The sequence below is a fragment of the Manis javanica genome, chromosome 1 (assembly GCF_040802235.1).
Source record: "Manis javanica isolate MJ-LG chromosome 1, MJ_LKY, whole genome shotgun sequence".
Classification (NCBI taxonomy): domain Eukaryota; kingdom Metazoa; phylum Chordata; class Mammalia; order Pholidota; family Manidae; genus Manis; species Manis javanica.
This window is the reverse complement of record NC_133156.1, coordinates 109,558,537-109,579,172: the sequence shown is the minus strand read 5'-3', so window position 1 is coordinate 109,579,172 and position 20,636 is coordinate 109,558,537. Positions and strand designations below refer to the sequence as shown.

General features: G+C 38.9%; 1 protein-coding gene across 3 annotated transcripts in view; it reads right to left on the bottom strand.

Annotated features, from left to right (window-relative positions):
- The window catches only part of PLPP1 (phospholipid phosphatase 1), a 91,905-nt gene extending 71,990 nt beyond the window's left edge, over positions 1–19,915 (bottom strand). For 2 of the 3 annotated variants that reach the window (XM_037022313.2, XM_037022314.2), the window contains exon 1: positions 19,691–19,892. In XM_037022313.2, coding sequence (XP_036878208.1) covers positions 19,691–19,748 — 58 coding nt within the window. In that variant the 5' untranslated portion in view covers positions 19,749–19,892. Of the gene's footprint in view, positions 1–19,690 lie in introns of all 3 variants that reach the window. The other variant, XM_037022315.2, reaches the window with a different exon arrangement.
- Positions 19,916–20,636: the final 721 nt, after the last annotated feature.

Here is a 20,636-nt window from a genome sequence, read left to right as displayed (position 1 = left end):
ACCATAATGAACATTCAACATTAATTATCATTTAATCCTCAAAATACTAGAACACAAGCCCCGAAGGAGGCATGGATATTTTTGGTTTGTTCACTGTCATATCCCAAGCTCCTAAGTCAGTGTTTACAAGGCAGGCCCTCAAAAAATATTTGATGAATACAGAGTCATCTTGTAAAACAGGTATTATGATCCCCATTTTAAAGATGAGAGGATGACTCAGCAAAGATAAGTAACTTAAAGTTATACATACAATAAGGGTGAAATTAAAAATATTTAACAACTAGTACCACACCAGCACTGGCCACTCAGCACAGATATCAGCTGATGCTGGAGAAGCTGGGCTCTGCTTCAACCTTATTAGCTATGGGATCCTGGGAAAGTCCACTCAAAGGACCAGGGCACTGAAGGGAAGATGCAGGTGTATACTGGCTATCAGCCTAGATAGTAAGTGGTGCATCCAGGATTCAAACTTGTACCTATCTGCCTCTAAATCCTTCTGTCTTGCCAATGGGTTTCAGCCCTGGGCAAATTCGCTATGGATTCAGTGTGACCAAAGAAATCGACAGCAAAACATTCTTGGGGTGAAAAGGTTATACCCAACTTTATTTCCAGGTGGCAGGTCAGTCACTAAAATCCCATTCACTCAGAGCAAGTCTGCATGCAGCAAGCTGGTCTCTGCCTCTGGGCCCCTCTGTCTGCACAGCGATCCTCTGGGCTCCTCTGTCCACACAGTCGTCCCACACAGCCGTCCTACAGGCCCCTCTGCACAGTTGTCCTGCACAGCCATCCTCTGGGCCTCTGTCCTCAGCACTGCCACCACTCCAGCCTCTGCTCTGCTCTGCTCTCCTGCAGCCTTGTCACTGTGTCGTGCCCAGAGTACTGGGCGGAGCTCTTTTTATAGAGTCAACAGCCATGTATTGCCCACAGGGGTGCAGTGGGCTAGTCAACTACGGCCAAGTGAGAATCCTGGTCACAGGAACTCTCATTTTATCCACACCTTCTAAGTGAAATTGGAAACAGCACCATTTGCTAAAAAATGAGGATAGGAGGGGACAACTGGAGGTTTTAATAAAGTAGATAAAACATTCAAAACTACTGCAATGGGAAATGGAATTAGAAGTGATTTAAAAATTCATCACTGAGCTCAATTTGTTGCCAGAGTTAAAGAAACAAAATAAAACTAGGATGATCCAACTGAAGTACAGTAGAGGGAAGTGAGGAGCAAGAGAAATATGAATAGGCAAAGCAAAACTACAGGATGAAGATTTTCAATTCCAGGTAAATATCTGGCTATGTTTCAATAATCAACACTAGCTCTTGAGCAAGAAAGGACTTGGTGAAAGCTATATACGTCAAGAAAACAAGTTTATGCAAGGTAGAGATGGAGAATGGGAGCCCAAAGCCAGGTGGGAGGGAGGAGTCAGCGGAGGTAGAGCACTGTTTTTCTGGGTGTGACTCACAGTACGTGAAGCACCCAAGGGCAAGAGCTCAAAGACAGTGCCTCTCAGCTTTTACAGACACCTACATTCTGGTCACAAGCTTGCAGTCACCACCGCTCTGCGGCTGACATGGTTTTACTATAAAAAGTACTTAGTTATCTAGTTGGTTTTTGGTTTTTGTTTAAGTTGGGACAAAAGAGGAAAAAGGCAGTTTGAATATAATTGACATTGACCAAAGGAGGTTTTTACTTTTTGTCTTTTTCTGTCAATAATGACCTATACTATCATCAACCTTGGAGTTTCTTAGTTCATTAAGACACTTAAAATAAATTTGGGTATGTATTTAAACAACTTTTTAAAAAATCCAGAATGGCTATAAGGGCAGGTTATTTCACTATGGACTCTGAGTTTGCTACACACACAAAAAGTTAGCCTATTTATTTATACACCAAAAAAAATAAAAAGCAAGAAGTTAGTCACCTGTCTTTTCCTCCCCAGAAAGACACACAGTGCCAACTGGCCAGGAGCAACATTAATTCCTTCCACCCTCTCACAGTAATAGCTGTTCCCTTTCTTTTCTAGCTGGCAAAGGTCACAATCAAGAGCAAACTTTCCATGTAGATTTCTACATGCAAAAGGCAAGGATATAGCTCATTTAACAGGGCATGGAGAAAGACAGATGCTTTTTTTTTCTATTTTAATTTCTCCTGGAATGTATCAGGTATCTATTTTGGGCTTCTTTGGTATTTAAGTCTATAACTATAATCAATTTCTCAGGCAAAAAACACCATTTACATAAAACTGGAGTTAGGGATGATACAGTACACTTTGAAAGAAGGAAAAAACAATAGCAAAATTGTACAGTAACATTTATATCATTAATGGCTGCCTAATTAGAAATGCATTATTCTACATGAAGAGGCCTTACTCAAAAGACTACATATTGTATGTTTCCATTTACATGACTTTACAGGATGGAGAACTACAAAAGAGCAACATGAGGAAATTTTGGGGCAGTAACAGACCAGTTCTGTGTCTTGATTGTGTGGTGGTTATGACTCTAAATTCCAAATAGTCAAAATTCATAGAACAATATCCCCAAAGTGTGAATTTTACTACATATAAATTTTTTTTTAAGTTGGCTTCCCCAGCCTTGTATCACCTCTCTCTACTCTTCTCACTTGTTTCAAACTTTTTGCCATGCTCTATGCAACCACCCCACCTCTTCAACCTACCTAATGCCTACTTGCCATTCCAGCTTCCATTAGGTCCTCCTGGAATCCTTCCTTTGGTGTGGCAGGGCGGGGTCCTGAACAGACCTGGAACTTCATAGTCATATACACCTAGCCTGGTTTGCTTCTGGCATTCTCCCAGTTACTACCTGAATGAGCATGGGCAAATTACTTAGCTATCTGAGGTCAGCTCCATATGATGAATGCAAATAAATTAATGTTTACATATATCCCAGAAGTATTGTAAACCAAGAGCCTAGTATTGTGCTTAAAACTGCATCTGGAACATGAAGAGAGCTTAATAAATGCCCTCATCTTACTCCTCTGCCTCCTGCCTTCACAACTGCTGCTCTCTGAGGCCCCATAAACCTGATACATACATAAGTCTATCTACAACACATAATTCATATATTGTAATTATTTATCCCCAGCAAATAACAGGTGTCTATGCATCTCTTTGATCCCTCAATTCACAGAGGCCAACACGTTCACTGCCAGATAGCCATAAATTGTTTGAAGGATACAGCTGACCCTTGAACAACACAGGAGTTAGGGACACAGACCCCCACCACCGTACAGTCAAAAATCCATGTATAATTTTTGACCCCCCAAACACTTAACTACTAATAGCCTACTGTTGACTGGAGAGCCTTACCAATAACATACACAGTCAATTAACACATGTTTGTATGTTATATGTACTATATACTGTAGTCTCTAGCTTACTTTATTGTAAGAAAAGAAAATGTTTTTTCAATTTGTTGCAAATCTCCAAAAATTTTTCAATGTTTACTGAAAATAATTCACATATAAGTGGACCCACACAGATCAAACTCTACATTGTTTAAGGGTCAGTTGTAGTTTGTCCACCTGATCTGGTCAAGTTCTTAAAGAAGGAAGTACTAGAAGAAAGAGAAAAACAGGCATAATAAGAAACCAGAACACATTAGGATGGTCTGGGATAGACAACCCAAGAAGGTTTTCCAAAGTTTCTACAAGGATGTTGTATACAGAGTAACAGCACAAAAACTGCAATTATCCTAAATATTTTAAATGGAGATAAAGTGGATTATGCCAAATACAAACAATGAAATAACACATGACCATTTAAAGTAATTTGGCACTTAACTACTAATAGCCTACTGTTGACTGGAGAGCCTTACCAATAACATACACAGTCAATTAACACCTGTTTGTATGTTATATGTATATATATGTAAATTGTACTATATATGTACTATATATGTAAATATGTACTGTATATGTATATGTAAAAATTAAAGAGTATATGCAGTAATATCCCAGTTTGTTTAAGGATGGGTTGTTTTTTGTTTGTTTTTTAAATTTGAGTTCATAGACATAAAAAAAGCACCTGAAAGATATAAAACCAAAATGTCAAAAACAGGTCATCTCTGGGTGGTTATGAGATTAGTAGTGATACTTATTTTATTTTCTGGGCGTTTTAGTTTACCAATTTACTACCTGTTAATTTTAGAAAATTTGGAAATCACAGAATAGTTATTTTTAAAGGAAAAAAAGAAATCTAGATCTTACTAATGATAGTATTCCATATCCAAGACACATGTCCAAATGTGGGGGTTAAGCACATTATGCTAAATCCATACAACGAATTTCCAAAGTCAAAAAAATAAAATATACTACAAACTGTATTCCTTTGGGGAAACAAACAAGATATGAGAAGCTCCTCTAGTAAAAGGTAATTTTTAACTTAGAAAATCTATAAACAGATGCACAGGAACATTTCATCAAATATTAACTACATGTGTTTTAGCTATCTTTCTTCAAAGGCTCATTAATTGCCAACCAGTTTCAGAAGACCTGGGAGGATAGTGATTTAAGGAGAAGGTTCCCTTTGAAGTATAGTTTCTACAGGTTACTTAGTCCTTAGTTTAAAGAAAGTATGACCTGTAAGTTTTTATCTGGGTATTATTTAAGCTTATAAAACAAAGCATCTAATATTGGGGTGAGAACAATAGGTTAAGTTACTTCTCTCTTTGGACCAGCAAGGAGACTTCCAGTCTCAGCAATGCCATCTACAAATTTCCCTTAACCAATGTAGTCTGCCTTTGTAGCTGGGCAACAGATAACTTTACTCACTCAGCAGTAAGGCCTATATTCCAAAGAATAACAAGTATATGTTTACTATTATATTGATTCTTGAATGAAGCTGGCAAACTTTAATGCCCTGATAAAATTTCTAGGGTACTCATCTTTTAGAAAGGTAAATACATAAATGGCTATTAAGAGGTTGTGTATAGTGGTAGTAGCGGGGCAGGTTTAAAACTTTTAAAGACACTACTTCAGCAGCTGAAGTTGTAGAAAAGAAATCAGACTGACTTGATTTCACCATTTTGGTAAAATCAGTTATCTCAGGTCTCAAAATATGGGTGGGAAATAATACAAGATCAATACAACAAACAAAGTATTTTTAATAAACCAAATAAAATCCAGACTTGAGACCTCAGCTGCTTATAACAGTTCACATGCCATGCTCCCAATAAAGAATGTACTGTGTATTTTAAATCTTAAAAGTATTTACGTGTATCCATCACGTCTATAGTCTGAAACTCTGCCAAATGGCAAGAGTCCAGAAACTAAAATAAAATTATACTAAGGTGTGTCTCTGAAGAAAAACATAAAAGCTCTTATTTTGGCAGGATGTCACCAAAGTAGCCCATCTAAATTAGTAAGCCTTGTTTAAAACACACACACACTTTTTTTAAAGATACACAAGCCAAAAAAGTTTGGTAAAATTCTTTTTTAATGGTGCAATTGTTGCAGTAGCAAATCATATATCTGTTTTCCCAAAAATGCATGTTTGTACCATCATCAAGTTATTTTATACAAAAGAAAAGTTGAAGAAGAAAAAACTCCCACAAATTACTCCTTTAAAGTTAAGGGCAAACACACAATGCTGAAACTACACAATAAACAGCAGTTACCATGGGAAGCAAGAAAAAAAGAAAGGCAGACATAAATTTGTTGAGTTACTAAGTACCAGGTACTTAATTTACATAGATTCTTATTTATCCCTAATAAAGCTGTGAAGTAGACAGTATTCTCTCCATCATGCAAGTGAAGAAACTGAAGCTCAGCAAGTCTAAAAACCATCGCTGTGACCTGAAGAAAGAAGACATACAGCAAAGCAGAATTTTGAAAGCAAGTTTACCAGGCTCCAAATCCCAAATTACACCATACTTGATAACAGGTACTTTGGAAAGCAACGGAAATCAAGTAATCCATTGTTCTCAGCAAAGAGCATTCTGCGGCAGGAGCTCACCCATTCCTGCACAGTGCCATTGATCCCAAATGGTATTCCTCTATCAGGCCAGATCATTCTTCCCCAACCCAGAACATCACAGGAAACCTTGACAGCCCATTATCACCTACTATTAGTGTTTCAGTTGATATCCCTAATTGACCTTCCTCCCATTCTCAGAAATGATCCTGCTGGCCTGTGCTTAGAACTTCTCAAGAAGGTTCATGAGGCACATTTACTAGTTCAGTCAATATTTACATATCTTCCCCCTTAAGCTACTACACTCCCCCTTCTCAGTCCAACTTTTAAAAATAATTATAAATACCCACCATTTCCTTTTCCTTACCAACTACCCACTTCTCAGCCCATTTCAATTTGGAAATGGCTTTACATAGGTTATCAATGACCTTTGTATAACTAAACCCAGTGGACACTTCCCAGATGCTATCTTACTTGACCTTTCAGGAGAATGTGACATTGTTACCACTCTCTCCTTCAGGCACTCTTCACCTGACCTTCCAGAAACATTCTCCTATTTAAAGTGTTCCCTCTCAGTCATGGTGTTCTTTATTTCCTCCAATCTGAAATACTGGTGTTTCTCAAAACTCAGTCCTAAACCTTTCCTTCTCACTGTATAACCTCCTGAGATTTCATCAATGCTCATAACTTCAATTACCATGACTATACCAATTACTCCCAAAAGTCAGACCATTCCTCTGAGCTCTAGACCCATGTATCCAAATCAGGACTTGATACTTCCTCTTGGAAATTTCAAAGGCACTTTAAACATAACATGCTCCAAACCAAACTATCTCCTCTCCATCTCTCTTCTTATCTTAATTAAGGTTCCCTGCCAGGCCTTCCCAGGTCAGTAATTGGCAGAAACCAACATCCATCCAACTATACAAGTGAGAACTTCCAGACTATCCTTGGTACTTCTTTTTCTCTGACTTCCCACATTCAAAGTCACCAAAACCTGTCCATTTTACTTCCCAGGTACCTCTTAAATCCATCTACTTTTCTCCATCACCACTACCACCTCTTTAGTCTTACTATGATTATCTCATTTAGCCTGTCAACAGCCTCCTAACTGACTGCCCTAAATCCATTTTTTTTTCAGATGTAATATACTATTCTACCCTGGAACCAAAATCGTCATTTTAAAAGCTATCCCATTTTCCTTATTCAAACCCTTTTTATGCCCTCATAGTACCCATAACTCTCCTTCACAGCACTTGTTCATTCATTTTTATATTTTCTTGTGTGACTGTATGCATCTCAAGAGCCTGGCACACAATATGTGAGGAACTAATATTTGTGCAATAAAGAAAATGTCTACTATGTAGAGGACACTGGGCCAAGGAGAACATACAAATGAAGACCCAGCTCTTTTAGATAAAGAAACTGAAGTTGTGAACTTCGGTCATTTACCCTAATGGCAGGTGATAAGATGAGGATTCAAACTCAGACTTTTATGTTTCCAGTGCCCATACTCTTAAATTGTATGCATCTTTTGAATACAAAATAATCCTGTAAAAATTTTACACATTAGTAAAAATAAATCTCCTTACTTCAGGAAATTTACATCACTATAAATGTGATCAATCCTTAGATTTACCCACCTGAAAATCATCAAAATCTCCACAGTCTTGTATTGGGCAGCAATCTCAGGCCTTTATGAAAGAATATCCTCAAGATTAATCAAATAAGCTTCATCCTCTACTGGATTCCTCTTGCAAGGCCATCTAGCAATATTTACTTCTTTCATTTTTAATCTTCCTTTTGCTCATTTTCCTCTTTGCCTCCTTTTTATCAGAAGAAATTTATTTAGTCAGAGCCCATATCAGGGTTCGGGCTATAGAAGCTCACTCGAGTTTAATAGTTCAATCAGGACTATTGAATAATACGCTAATGCTTTTAAATACAAGTTTTAAATTATTAGCAAGCAAAAAATATGGCTCATAAATAGAACTCAATTTTGTCAAGATTTCCTTATAACTTTGGCCATGGTATTTTAATTCTGATGCAAATATATCTAATTGGTGTTGGGTTTCCACATGTATAGGTTAGATGAAACTCCCTAACTGTTAAATGATACTATATCCCGACTCCCGACATAATAATAAATCATTCTGTCAGCTACTGTTATGCAGTAACATTGAGGTCTCACCGTTCATTAACTGGCTAATGAACTACAAGACTAGTACTGAGGAAAACTAGTATTAGAAATAGTACTCAATGTTAGATAACATAATTACTCTATTTCAAAGACCATCTCTCTCCTATTTATTATTTTATAATAATAAAATCCAGGTCACTGGAATAGAACATAGCAAAAGCAGATTGCCATGCTAGAAGAGATTCCCCTGGTATGTCAGATGTCTATCAAAAGAAAATGACAGATTTTGCTGAAGACAAATTGCTGTTGATACAGATGACAATTATCCTGCTATTCAGGAGACTAGATTAAAATTGTTTCTTTTCTTTTTTCTTTTTATTTTAATTAAATGGTAGGGGAACATTAATCTTTATCTTGTTTTAAAACTCCAAATCTCCCTTTGCTTAAATTTCAGTGAGTCTGACCAAATTTTATTTTGGTTTGGCTTTTCAAGGTAGCGTATGTCATCATTTCTCACAGTATGACCAAAATTGGAACAACAAACTAGTTGCAAGACTTCATTAGCCATTTGGTCGCTGATAAAAGTTGTAAAGAAAAAAGCAGGAGGCCTACATTACTTTGTATCAGGGCCCATTTTTCCTTTATCATTCCATCCTAAATACTTCAGTCTTCAGCTCTTTCCTCTTTTCTCCCGACGACAACATTCACCCCATTCTTGGTCAGGCTATTGATCTACAGGTATGCTGCAGATTCTCAAAATACCCATTGCATACTATACCATATGCTCTTTGTCCTCCTACCCTGAGTCCACTGCTGTCAACTGCTATAATATATTCTGCAACAACTGACTCTCCTTACTAAGTGAGATTTGCTTACCACTACCATCCTGAGAGACAGGCAAGGTTGGCATTACTCTCATTATAATATGCATATGAAGCAGCCCATGTGATCCTGCCCATGTGATCCCAGAGCATAGAGGCAGCAAGACCAGAAACTAACTTCCAAGCTCACTGCTTTGGATAACACTTTGAACCCTTTAAATAAAGTTACATAAACAAATTGCCACTCAGTGAAAAATCATCCACAATGTCAAATCTTAAGCAAGGGAGATGGTGTTTGCCAAAACTTGTCTTCACAAACGGTAATTTACTTGTTATTAGGTTTGGTTAGTAATTATACTACATTCAACGGCAGCACTTAGAATCTCACTCGCACTGTGGAACATAGTATCAGTATTAGTGTAGATACACAGCACTAGCTATAAAGCAGAATATTACCTCTAACCTGCATAACAAGTTTTGATAACATCACAATTTAAGTACCCTTTTCTCTAACTGGGCCATTGGGTCAGACAAAGACAATACACACCTGGAAAGGAACACATTTAAAACTTTTTTATCCATGCCATTCATAAAACAGTAAAATACAACTAATGTCACTTACTTCTACTATGTTGCATAACTAGCAAAAATATGCTAAGTATATTTTCCAAATCAAGGTGTGATGCCATTTGAAAAAGTATTTTTTAAGGAAAATATTTAAAAAGTATGAATTTTAATTACAGTTAGTCATATATTTAACAAGCTGTCTCTGAAGAAGACTATTACCTAAAATTAGGCCTGCCCCAGAACACCGCAAATGGGTGTGATCACTAACACATCTATTTCTTAAATTCTATGGAAAGAAGGACAAATTATTATTGGTCAAAAGAAGCTATGATGAGAACTAGTTAAGTTTAGTCCCTTTAACCTATGCTGTAAGCTAGCTCTTGACCAGTTATAGTGAAGAAATAAAATCTTCATGATTTAACAGCTGAGTATGAGTACTAAGAGAAGTTCTGTCTATCCAAGCCATGCCATTCCCACCTCACACACAGGTCTGTGTATTCCTATTTGTAGTCTGCTGTTCTCTCACCAACCATGAACATTCGTTTGTATACCCTGCCTATGAATCATGGGAGTATTGCTCACCTGTAAGTAAAATCAGAAGATGTGAGTGAGGTATTAGATTCCAGAAAGAAATAGGTGAGAAGTAATCAAACAATTCCCATAATGATCTGGGCACTAAAAACTGAAAAATGAACCAGGTTCTAATTTCAATGCTGTTTAAATTGAAGCTAGATAATGCCCCAAAGAAAAGTCACCAGCACATAACAAATTTAAGTAATAGAACGGGTTAGTGGTACCAAATTGGTTTATTATCTTAATATGATAATGATAGCAATAGCAGGGGCAAGGACTATGGTAAACTTCACATACATTGTCTCAGACATTATCTCATCTAACTTCATAGCATAATAAGGAGGGCACTATTAGCATCATTTTTTTCTCATTAGATGAGAAAACTCACAGAATTGAAGCAACCTGCCTAATGTCACACAGTTAGTAATAGATGGAGCTGGAACCCAAATGCTAGAACAGTGGCTGACTCAAATACATTGCCTATTCATTCATGCAACAAATATTTGAAAGCCTACCATATACCACACATATCCCACCCAATAATACAGATCATTCTGAACTATCTACAGAATTTAGCACTAGCCAAAAGTAATGTTTCCAAAAATTTACATCATCTCTGTTGGAAAGGAAAAGCAATGAGCTCACAGAAATTTATTTGAAATACAGTTCCTTCATTAAAACACCTACCTATCTCTCTTCACAAGGCTCTACATGTACATCTAAAGATACAAATCATGTGTCTCTCACTATTAGTAACCTCAGTGCTAGGATATATCAGGCACTCAACTTACCATAAAGTATTGTCATTATTTCTTACAAGTCTGTCTTCCACAGAAAGCAAGAAGCTATATGAAATCCATGGGTTTAATTTTTCCATCAATTTTTGTATCCCCAGTGCTAGAGCATAAAAGAAGGCTAATAATACCTCAGGGTTTTGTGATAACTTCAGGAGTTTATCTGAGATATTTACCAAAGGCTCATTTAGGCATTCAATAAAAAATGGCTGTCTTCTTTTCTCATTTAGCTCTCTAGCACCTAGGCAGCCAACTCATCTCTCTTAATGCTGACGTAAATAAGCCAAAAGGCAAGGCAGAACTTGGCTTAACAAGTTGCCAATTAACTCAGGAGATCATCCGCTACACATTTCCTATATGTCATTTTGCTGCACCCCACCCTGGAAAAGACTCAGGAAATATTTCCAAGCAATGACAATTGAGAACTAAACCACGAGGTTCTAACTATATCTGCTGAAATGAGTTACCAAAGGTGACTCTGATTTCTATACACATGACACAGGTGAAATACAGTAAAGGACAAAGATTTTCCTTTCCTGTGTAAGAATGCCTACAACAATGCTACTTGAAGAAAAAGTCTGTAGGTAACAGAGCAAATTAGTTATATCTTCCAGTAAGACATACCTCCTGGAAAATTAGAAGTTTGAGTAATAAAAAATTCAAGTGCCTTCTTTTTACAATAGCCAAGATATGGAAGCAACCTAAGTGTAGATGAATGGATAAAGAAGATGTGGTACATATATACAATGGAATACTATTCAGTCATAAGAAAGAAACAAATCCTACCATTTGCAACAACATGGATGGAGCTGGACGATATTATGCTCAGGGAAATAAGCCAGGTGGAGAAAGACAAATGCCAAATGATTTCCCTCATTTGTGGAGTATAACAATGAAGCAAAACTGAAGGAACAAAATGGCAGCAGACTCAGAGACTCCAAGAATGAACTAGTGGTTACCAAAGGGCGGGTGAGGAGGGAGGGAGAAGGGGACTGAGGGGTATTATGTTTAGTACACATGGTGTGGGGGATCACGGGGAGAACAGTGTATCACAGAGAAGGCACATAGTGGATCTCTGGCATATTGCTGCACTGATGGACAGTGCATGCATTGGGGTATGGGTGGGGACTTGATAATATGGGTAAATGTAGTAACCACATTGTTTTTTCATGTGAAACCTTCACAAGAGTGTATATCAATCATACCTTAATAAAAAATTTAAAAATAGAAATAAGTGAGCCAAGTCAGATTTTCCAATTCACCATATCAAAGGCACTATTATTAGATACATACTGAGTCTAGAGTTGAATGTATACTTGAAATGATGTAGCACATAAATCTCACTCACCAGAATCTCATTCTACAAGTGAATTCAGTGGGTATTTTGAAGGTAATTGGTATTCTTTACTTAATTCTCCTTGATAATGCTGAACGTTAAAAAAGCTGAATACAAATTAAACATAAAAAAAAGAAACATTAAAGAGCCTCCTTTCAGACAGCAGACACATGCTCAAAACATGGTAAGCAGAAACTGACTCTGAAACCACGTAACACAGGCCACCTGAAGTAACCATTATTTTTTATAATCAACTAATTCCTCCAATCTCTTCTTCTTCACCCTCTTCCTGTATTACCACTTTTCCCAAACCTGGGCCAGTCAATTGTTTTGCAAAAATTATCATCCTCAAAAACACGTTTCCAAGTTTCTGACCATACCACTTTTTAGCTAGATTCCATCAGAATTTCACAACTACTCTACACCCCAATTCCATCATCTATAGGTTGGAGATGACCAAGCTACCCTCCCTGAGCAAACTGTCTAGAGACTTCACAGGCCACACACAGGGCTTAGAGAACACTAAATAAATGTCAGTTATTGTTATTATCCACTCTGACATTTTTAAAGAAATTACAAAATTCACTGTTAAGAGTACCATGGATGCATACTATATTCCAGCCATACTGGCCTCTGCTCTGTTACAAAATGCCCTTTGCCCCTTTGGCCCTTGACACCTGCTAGTCCCTATGCCTGGAACTGTCAGCTCAACCATGACCAACTTATTCTTATCCTTAAATCTCAGTTCAATATCCCCTCCTCAGCACAGCCTTCCTTGAGTTTGCTACCACATCCCCCACCATGTCTCACACTCTTCTAACCTTGTTTTAATTCTCTCACAGTATTTACAAACATCTGTAATTGTCTTACATATTAGTACAAAGACATTATCTTTTCACAGTGATAGTTATAGCTCCTAGCCTTGTACTAAGCACATAATGGTTGTTCAATAAATAAACAAATGTAAGAAGATGCGAAGTCAAATATTTAAAAAACTTAACATTGTGTTCACAACATAGAAAACAATTTCAGGTTAACATATGTCAAAACAAATATATGACTGAAAAAACAGTGGTAAGAGGGAGAGGGGGTATGGAGAGGTATTACACCATAGTCTTTGCTGCTTAATTGCAGAAAGGAATTCAAATAACACAATGTATACAAACAAGGATGTATAATTAAGGCCATTCAAAAATCTTAGAAAAATTAAGTCTACTTTTTCCATGGTAGTGACCATTTTCAAGGCCTGGGCAATAAAAATAGTGAAGGTGACTACAGTGTAGCTAACTCCATTTTCTTTATTAAGTTGAAATTCAGAACTTAACCACTGTATAAAGTAACAGTTTTCCATTTGTTTAATTACACTCAACCACAGACCTACACAGATCAACTTCCACCATAGCTAGAAGAGATCATATATGTGGTTTTTACACATGACTGATAAAACACCACACTTTCAAGATGCTCTGTAAGCTTCAGACATTCCATGAGTACTCATGGGAAATGTTTTAAAGTGTGTGCTTTTGTCCCTAATACAAAACTAGGTGATGTTATTTCTACTAAAATAATCATTATGTTATGGTTGATAGGATTATAGAGGGTCAACTTTATTTGACAAATATGTATCATGTGTATGAAGCGCAAAGCACTGCTCCAAGCCCTTGACATACTGACTCATTTAAGCTTCAAGACAACCATAGAAGTAAGTCCTTTTATCATTATACAGCTGAGGAAACAGGCACAAAGAGGGAACTTTGCCCAAGGTCACACAGCTAGTAAATGGAGAAGCTAGAATATGAACCTAGACAGTCTGGATCCAGAGTTTATCACTAGACTATGCTGTCTCTCTAATGTTTTAAAGAAAAATGCATAGTTTATGAAAAAGAAACCATCCCCAATGTTAGACTAGTTTCAGTTAAGTAAAAATAACTGAGCCATCGGGCTTTAAACCCCCTAGACAGCAAGGAAGGAAAAAAAAGTAGTGAAAACGAAAACAAATAGAGAAAGAGGTATGAAAGGAAAGAAGAAAGCTACATGCAATCACTGTTCATAGTATCTAAATGATGAATGCTTTTTTGAAAAGAAAATAACAAATCAGAGACAATATCTATATAGTCCCTAACTTGGTTATTACACAGACTGTTGGGTATATTTCCATCCCAAATGCTGAATTAAGCCACCTAAATTATTAAGAAGCAGACAGGTAACATTTCAGATTCCTTCCTTAAAACTGAAGCTACATGTTAACTGGTTCACTTAATATCTAGGAATTCAATGACTTTCTACCATCTTCTCTCTTTTTTAGTGGGGTAAACAGTAAAACTTTGAACTCAATTTCTTATCCAAAATAATCAGAATGATTCCTCAAGCTGGGTAATACATAGGAAACATTGGTAGAGGTCAGTCAAAAATGACTAAACGAGATTAGTAAAAATGCACAGCATGTCCATGAGTTTCCAAAAGGAGGTCATTCAAAGAGAATATAAAGGACGAATTTATATTTCATAAAGTCTACAGAGAGGAACGTACTCTGGTCATTTCCACACTCTATTCCAAGCAAGGCAAATTTAAGTTAAAACTCAACTGTATAAAATCAACTAGAGCCAAACAGTAGCAATTCCCTCCAGGCTTCTGCTTTTGTTCCAAACTAGCCATTTAAAGGTAGACTCAAGTCTGACCCAAGAATATGCTAGTTTAATAAATTTTTGTTCAGTTTTTGAAATATGTTCTCTCTCTCTCTGTGGCTGGGAGGAAAGAGCAAAGTTATATAAAACAGAAACAAACCCAGTAAGCTTTCCTCAGAAGCAAAAGAAATTTGCTTAATAAAAGTTAAGAGAAGTTGAAATTGCAAGTTATCAGGATAAGCACAATGACCAATTTGTTTATCTACTTATTTACTGATTTTTATCTTTAGTACCTAACACAATGCCCAGCAGCTACCAGATATTAAACAAATTATGTGTTCAATAATGAATGGCTAAATAAACATTAGGAGAAAAGATAAAGTACAAAATGCTGGATGGAGACTATTCAGCAAAAGAGAATCTTTCACTTAAATACTTGAAATTTTTTTCTTAAGAAAAGGGCCCAGACTGAGGGTCAGGGAAGAGACCATTCCTTATGGGTTACTACTTAAGGGACAGAATAGTGTCAGAGCATTAGGGTGATAGCATATGGCATCAGTATTTGGGATAATTACTGGAGAAGAATAAATAACAGGGATTCCACAATCACATGGTTTGACAGCCAATGTTTTTTGCTGCCAATGTTTTTAGCTGCCAGATTTTACTCAAAATCTATCAAGTTTGATTTGACATAATAGTGACACAACATATGGAGCATGCTAAGAGAACCATGACCCCTTCCAAGAGAGCCAAAGTTGGGGGCCCATAAGCTCCTATTTGTATCTGTTATTATGAGCAGCTGTAATTGGTGTTAAATGTAGAAAAGGAAGCTCATGTTTTGGACATATATGAGTATTATCGGTAGGGTCCTGTCAAAAAACAGCACACTCAAGTAAGGTATTCAAGAGAAATTAATGAAGGAACCATCTTCAAAGGTATAGGCAGGGTTTAGGGAAACAGTAGGGATGGTAGAATACTCCCAGGCTAGCAACATGAGTAAGGCATTATCATCTCTACACCTAAATAAACAGATAAGTAAAGAGTTACCAGAACCCAGAAAGATCTGTAACTGTCACTGGCTGGCTGAGAGGGTCATTGAATAGAAGCTGTCACCTACTCACAAAACACAGAACAGTTCTGGCAACACAAATCTAGCAAGGGAAATCTGGCTCTCCAGGCTTCCTGCTGATGTCCCATTGGCCAAAGTCAACTAGAAACCAAAAACTAGAGCTCGGTTGATTCAGTCCATAGAAGTTGCTTCCCAGAGTACAAAGCAGGGTGGAATAAAGATCTGGTGGGGCAAAAGAAGAATACACAGCATGGGAAGGTATTCTAAATAACTGCCAGACAGCTAAACACAGGCACATAAAAAGATTTTGCCAGATCCACCTGAATCTTCTAGACATCACGGGACTGCCTACAAAAAACATCATAAACCTAGGTACTTGAGTTCCTACTGCCCTATATCAAGATGGGGAAGAAAAAAAAATTCTAAGAGTAATTTCAGGTAACTTATGTCATTTCTGCATCTCTAAGAGTCAACATTTATCTAGAATGGTTCAGATATAAGACAAGTCCCTTCTCTGTGTTCATGGGGCACCTATTCCATACGTCCATTACTATTTCTATCATAACATATTGTAACCTCTTGTTTACTTGTTTCTCCCTCGTTAGACTTTGAGCTCCTGATACTGTCTTACTCATCTTTGTATCCCTAGCACCTAACATGGACTTGGCACTGTTGGCCTTTAATCAATATGCACTGAATCAATTAGTGAACTGAATGTCCATTAACTGCCAGCCTAATGCCATGGTGGATAAAATCTGGAACGACCCTCAGCAATTAAACACTAATAATTTTTATTCAGGCCATGGTTTAACAGATTGGGCAAAAATACCTCACTATCATTCTCTGTATAGTTGGTTTTCTTGCATGCTCAGGTAATGATTATAGCATTTTCTACAAATACAGAAGTCATCACCAAAACAGCCAGACAATATTGGCAAGACTAGGTATGCTCCATTTCGGAAAGGAATCAAATATATACCATCTCTCAAAATTCTCACTTTTCCTGAGAATATACCAGATCCACTGAAGGAAGTAATAATTTGGGTATATTATATAGAGGAATTCATGTTTCACAGTGATGATAACAATGATTTGGGGATAGAAATTGTGCACACACATATATATACATATATATAAACACACACAGAGGACATTTTAATGATCACTTCAACAGACATCACCCTCTGGAAAATTATATAAAGTAGCCATGTACACAATCATGTAACATCATCATATTAAAATGGATAGACTGTATGATGTTGAAGTGGTCATTAAAAAATCTGTAACATATTTACATTATAATTATGAATCACTTTCACATAACCCTATACTTATGAAGTGCTTAATCATCTTTTTGTTAGTATAATCAGCTCTTACCTGTAGATTCCCTACATAAAAAGGAAAAATTTAACATCAAGTTGATAACCCCCTGCAAGCTACCATGATTTTGGGCTGCCAACCTCCCGCTGTTGGTAATGTGAATAAAACCCAAATTTAAAATAACCCTTATACTCCATTAGAAAAGTAAATTTGCTATAAAAATATATTGTCTTCCAAAACTTAGCATGAAAATGTTTTGTATCTCCTGCACTGCTGTTCTCCTTACTCGCTGTTTGTAATGGAGAGCTGATATCAAGTTTAATATTATCTTATATATAAAATTAAAATAAGTACTTCATTTTCTTTTTAGGAAAAGGGAATTCTGGACTCATCTTGACAATCCATTGAATCATTTTAAAAGAAACTCGAGTAACACAAAAACAGATCAAATGTGTTTCACAAAAACAGATAAAATGTGTTGTTCAAACAGATCAAGTATCCTTTACCAAAACATACTTAACGTTTAAGTCCCCAAAGGAAGCTTTTCCTGAAACCATCAAAGACATCTAAAATCGTATACACAATGTTTTTGAGAGTCATCATAAATCCTGCAACTGTCAGTTCATTAGCAATAAAATTATTCTTATCCATAGGACAATTATGTAATGTTTGCATCATGTTGAAAATATAGACTACAAGAACCTATAATTTATAAAACTGTATTGCATATAGGTTCCTCCATTACAAATGAATTTAAAACAAACAAACATAGATCTACCATCAGGCTTTGTGTTTAGCAACATTTGCTTTAGCTACCTGAGCAGTCCTAGAATGGTTCTTGGCCTCCAGGAAAAAAATACGATGTTTGCTTTATAAAGTAGTAACTCTCACCAGGTAGGAAAAGGGAAGTTGGTATATAATTCCAACAGTACATAATATGTGGCAATGACAAGACAATATGCAATGTATCAGAATTATTAATTCTGGCCAAAGATGTTTCCTCTTCCTTCACTAAACTGTAAGTAAAGTTTAACAAAGCCTCACTGACACTGAGTACAATGTAAAATACGTTTTAAAATTTAACATCTTTACCACAGGTTAACTCTTCGTTTCAAATAAATAAATTTGTGCATATATTAATGTAATTATTGTCTTAACACCTGAAAGGATTGTTTCTATAAAAATAGTGTTCCGAAACCGTTTCCTTTTCCTGAATTTAATTCCTAAAATTCACTGTGGAGCTATATAGGACATATCTTGGTAAATAATAAATTTGTTTCATAAATAATAAAAAGTTTTTCCTCAAAAGAACCGGTAACAAAGAACCGGTAACAAAGAACCGGTAACAAAGAACCGGTAACAAAGAACCGGTAACAGAATTTATAAGAATTCAGCAACATTGCAAGCACCTAAATGGTCAGGTTTGAGGCAAGAGAGTGGAATGCTGGATTAAAACTGGGAGAATTTCCTATCATTGAAAAGCCCTTATGCAGATCTCCAGCTAGAATGCTAAAGTCACAGGTCTCCAACCTGAGAAAGCAAGTACCATTAATTACTTCAATACTGAAACACGAGTAGGCTGCCCAAACCTCCAGCGGGTCTTGCTGTTTTGTCTTCCATAATGTATAAATAGTTCAAAACATACTGCCTTACACTTTACGTATAAAAAGTTTAAAGTTACTTCTTCCAATGTCTAGCCCTTATCCAGATGACTTAATTCTTTCTCATCAAAAGAAAGGATCAACAAGTAACCAAAAACCCAGAGCTGAACCCTTTTCATCAGGAAGACAACGCCAAATTTGCTGCAGCCAGAGAAGGTCTAGTGCTCCTTGCGGGCTGTCACAGGAGATGGAAAGCTACACCATGGCAAGGTCTGTGCAGAGAAGGAAGGAAAACTGCAGGTCTGGGGTACATACACGCCCCCCCACCAAAGCAGACCTATAGCCAAAAACTTCACATCCTCACACCCCCTTTGCAACCTGACAATTTTCAGCTGGTAACACCTTCTCATTAGGAACGTTCTAGCCTTTCATAGACGAAAACTTGCTTCTCACAAGGAAGATAAACCAGGCACTGGCGCCTGTTACTGAGAACCCCCACAAGTGAATCGAACCTCCGATTTCGCTACTGAACCTGAAGAGCCAGTGACCTGGCTTCCCAACGGCTGAGAGTAGAGGAGCCCACTCCGCTCTGCTGGGAGTGGAATGGGAGACAGAGGGCAGAAGCAAGGCAAGGAGCGCGGAGGCGTGAACAGCGTCCAAGCAGGGCTGGTCTCAGCACACCGGCGGGCTACAGACAGCGGCGGCCACACGCGAGCCGGGTCGCAGGCTGCAAAGCGGGGCCCCTGGGATGCGGAAGCCTCCCCGCGTCTCGCCCCGCAAAGGCACACGCGTCACGCACACCCCCTCGCCAGGCCGCGGCTCCCCGCGAGTCCCATCAAGACACACCTCGCACCCCCGGTGCCCCCCACCCGGGCTCGCGCGCACACGCCCCTCGGGCCGACTGCGCGTACGTACCCAGCAACACGCAGAGCACATCGAGGGCCACGTACGGCAGCCGCGTCTTGTCAAACATGGTCTCGGCCCAGCGGGGGCGGCAGTCGAGACACCCGATTCAAAAGACCAGCCGAGGGCTGGCGACGGCCGCAAGCTAGGGCTCCTCCCGACCAGGGGAGAGCAGCCGGGGGCGAGCTGGGAGCCGGCGGCGCTCTGACGGCGGGCAATGGCGCCAGGGACGCCTCCCTCGCAGCTCCCGCAACCTCTCGGTCGGGGCCGAGACGCTCGCGCGCCAGCCGGAGCTGCTCCGTGGTTTCAGGCCCTCCTCAGTCGGCTCTGGACTGCACCGGCTGCGCGCCGCCGACTCCCGTCGCCCTCTCCAACAGGCGGGGCGTCCAGACTCGTATTTTAAGGATGGAGACCGGTAGGGAGGAGGGACGCGGGCTCGGCCCCTCCCGCCGGGCAACGCAGGACCGGCCAGCGCGCGGCCTCGCAGTCGGAGCGCCGCAGGGGCGGGGCGGCCGGTGAGGGACCGGAGGGGCGGGGGCAGCAGAACCCGGGCCGAGAACCCAGGCCCGAGCTCGCCGGCCAATCGCCGCTGCCGGCCCCGCCCCGCAGACCTGCGGAGCCCGCCCTGAAGTGGGACGCCGGGCGTCCTGGCGGAACGTGGGGCCAGCGGTGTGTTGCGGTGGTGTTTCTTGGTCCGCATTTCTGTGGTGATGGCTGAACGCTACCTCGGTGGCCCTGGCCGCCAGTCCCTGCTGCCTGAGAGTGAGAGCTAAGCCCCAGACCCACGATCCCAGATCGCCAGCTGCCTGCCAGCCCTCCTCATCCTTGGGGATTGGGTAATAAAGAGGTCCGGGGTAGGCTGTGACAAAGACTCTCTCCTAGTCCCAGCTTTAGTTAGGCTTCTCTAAGCCCTCTACTCGCCTAGGCCTCCATCTAGGCCTTCACGTCTGTTTTGGCT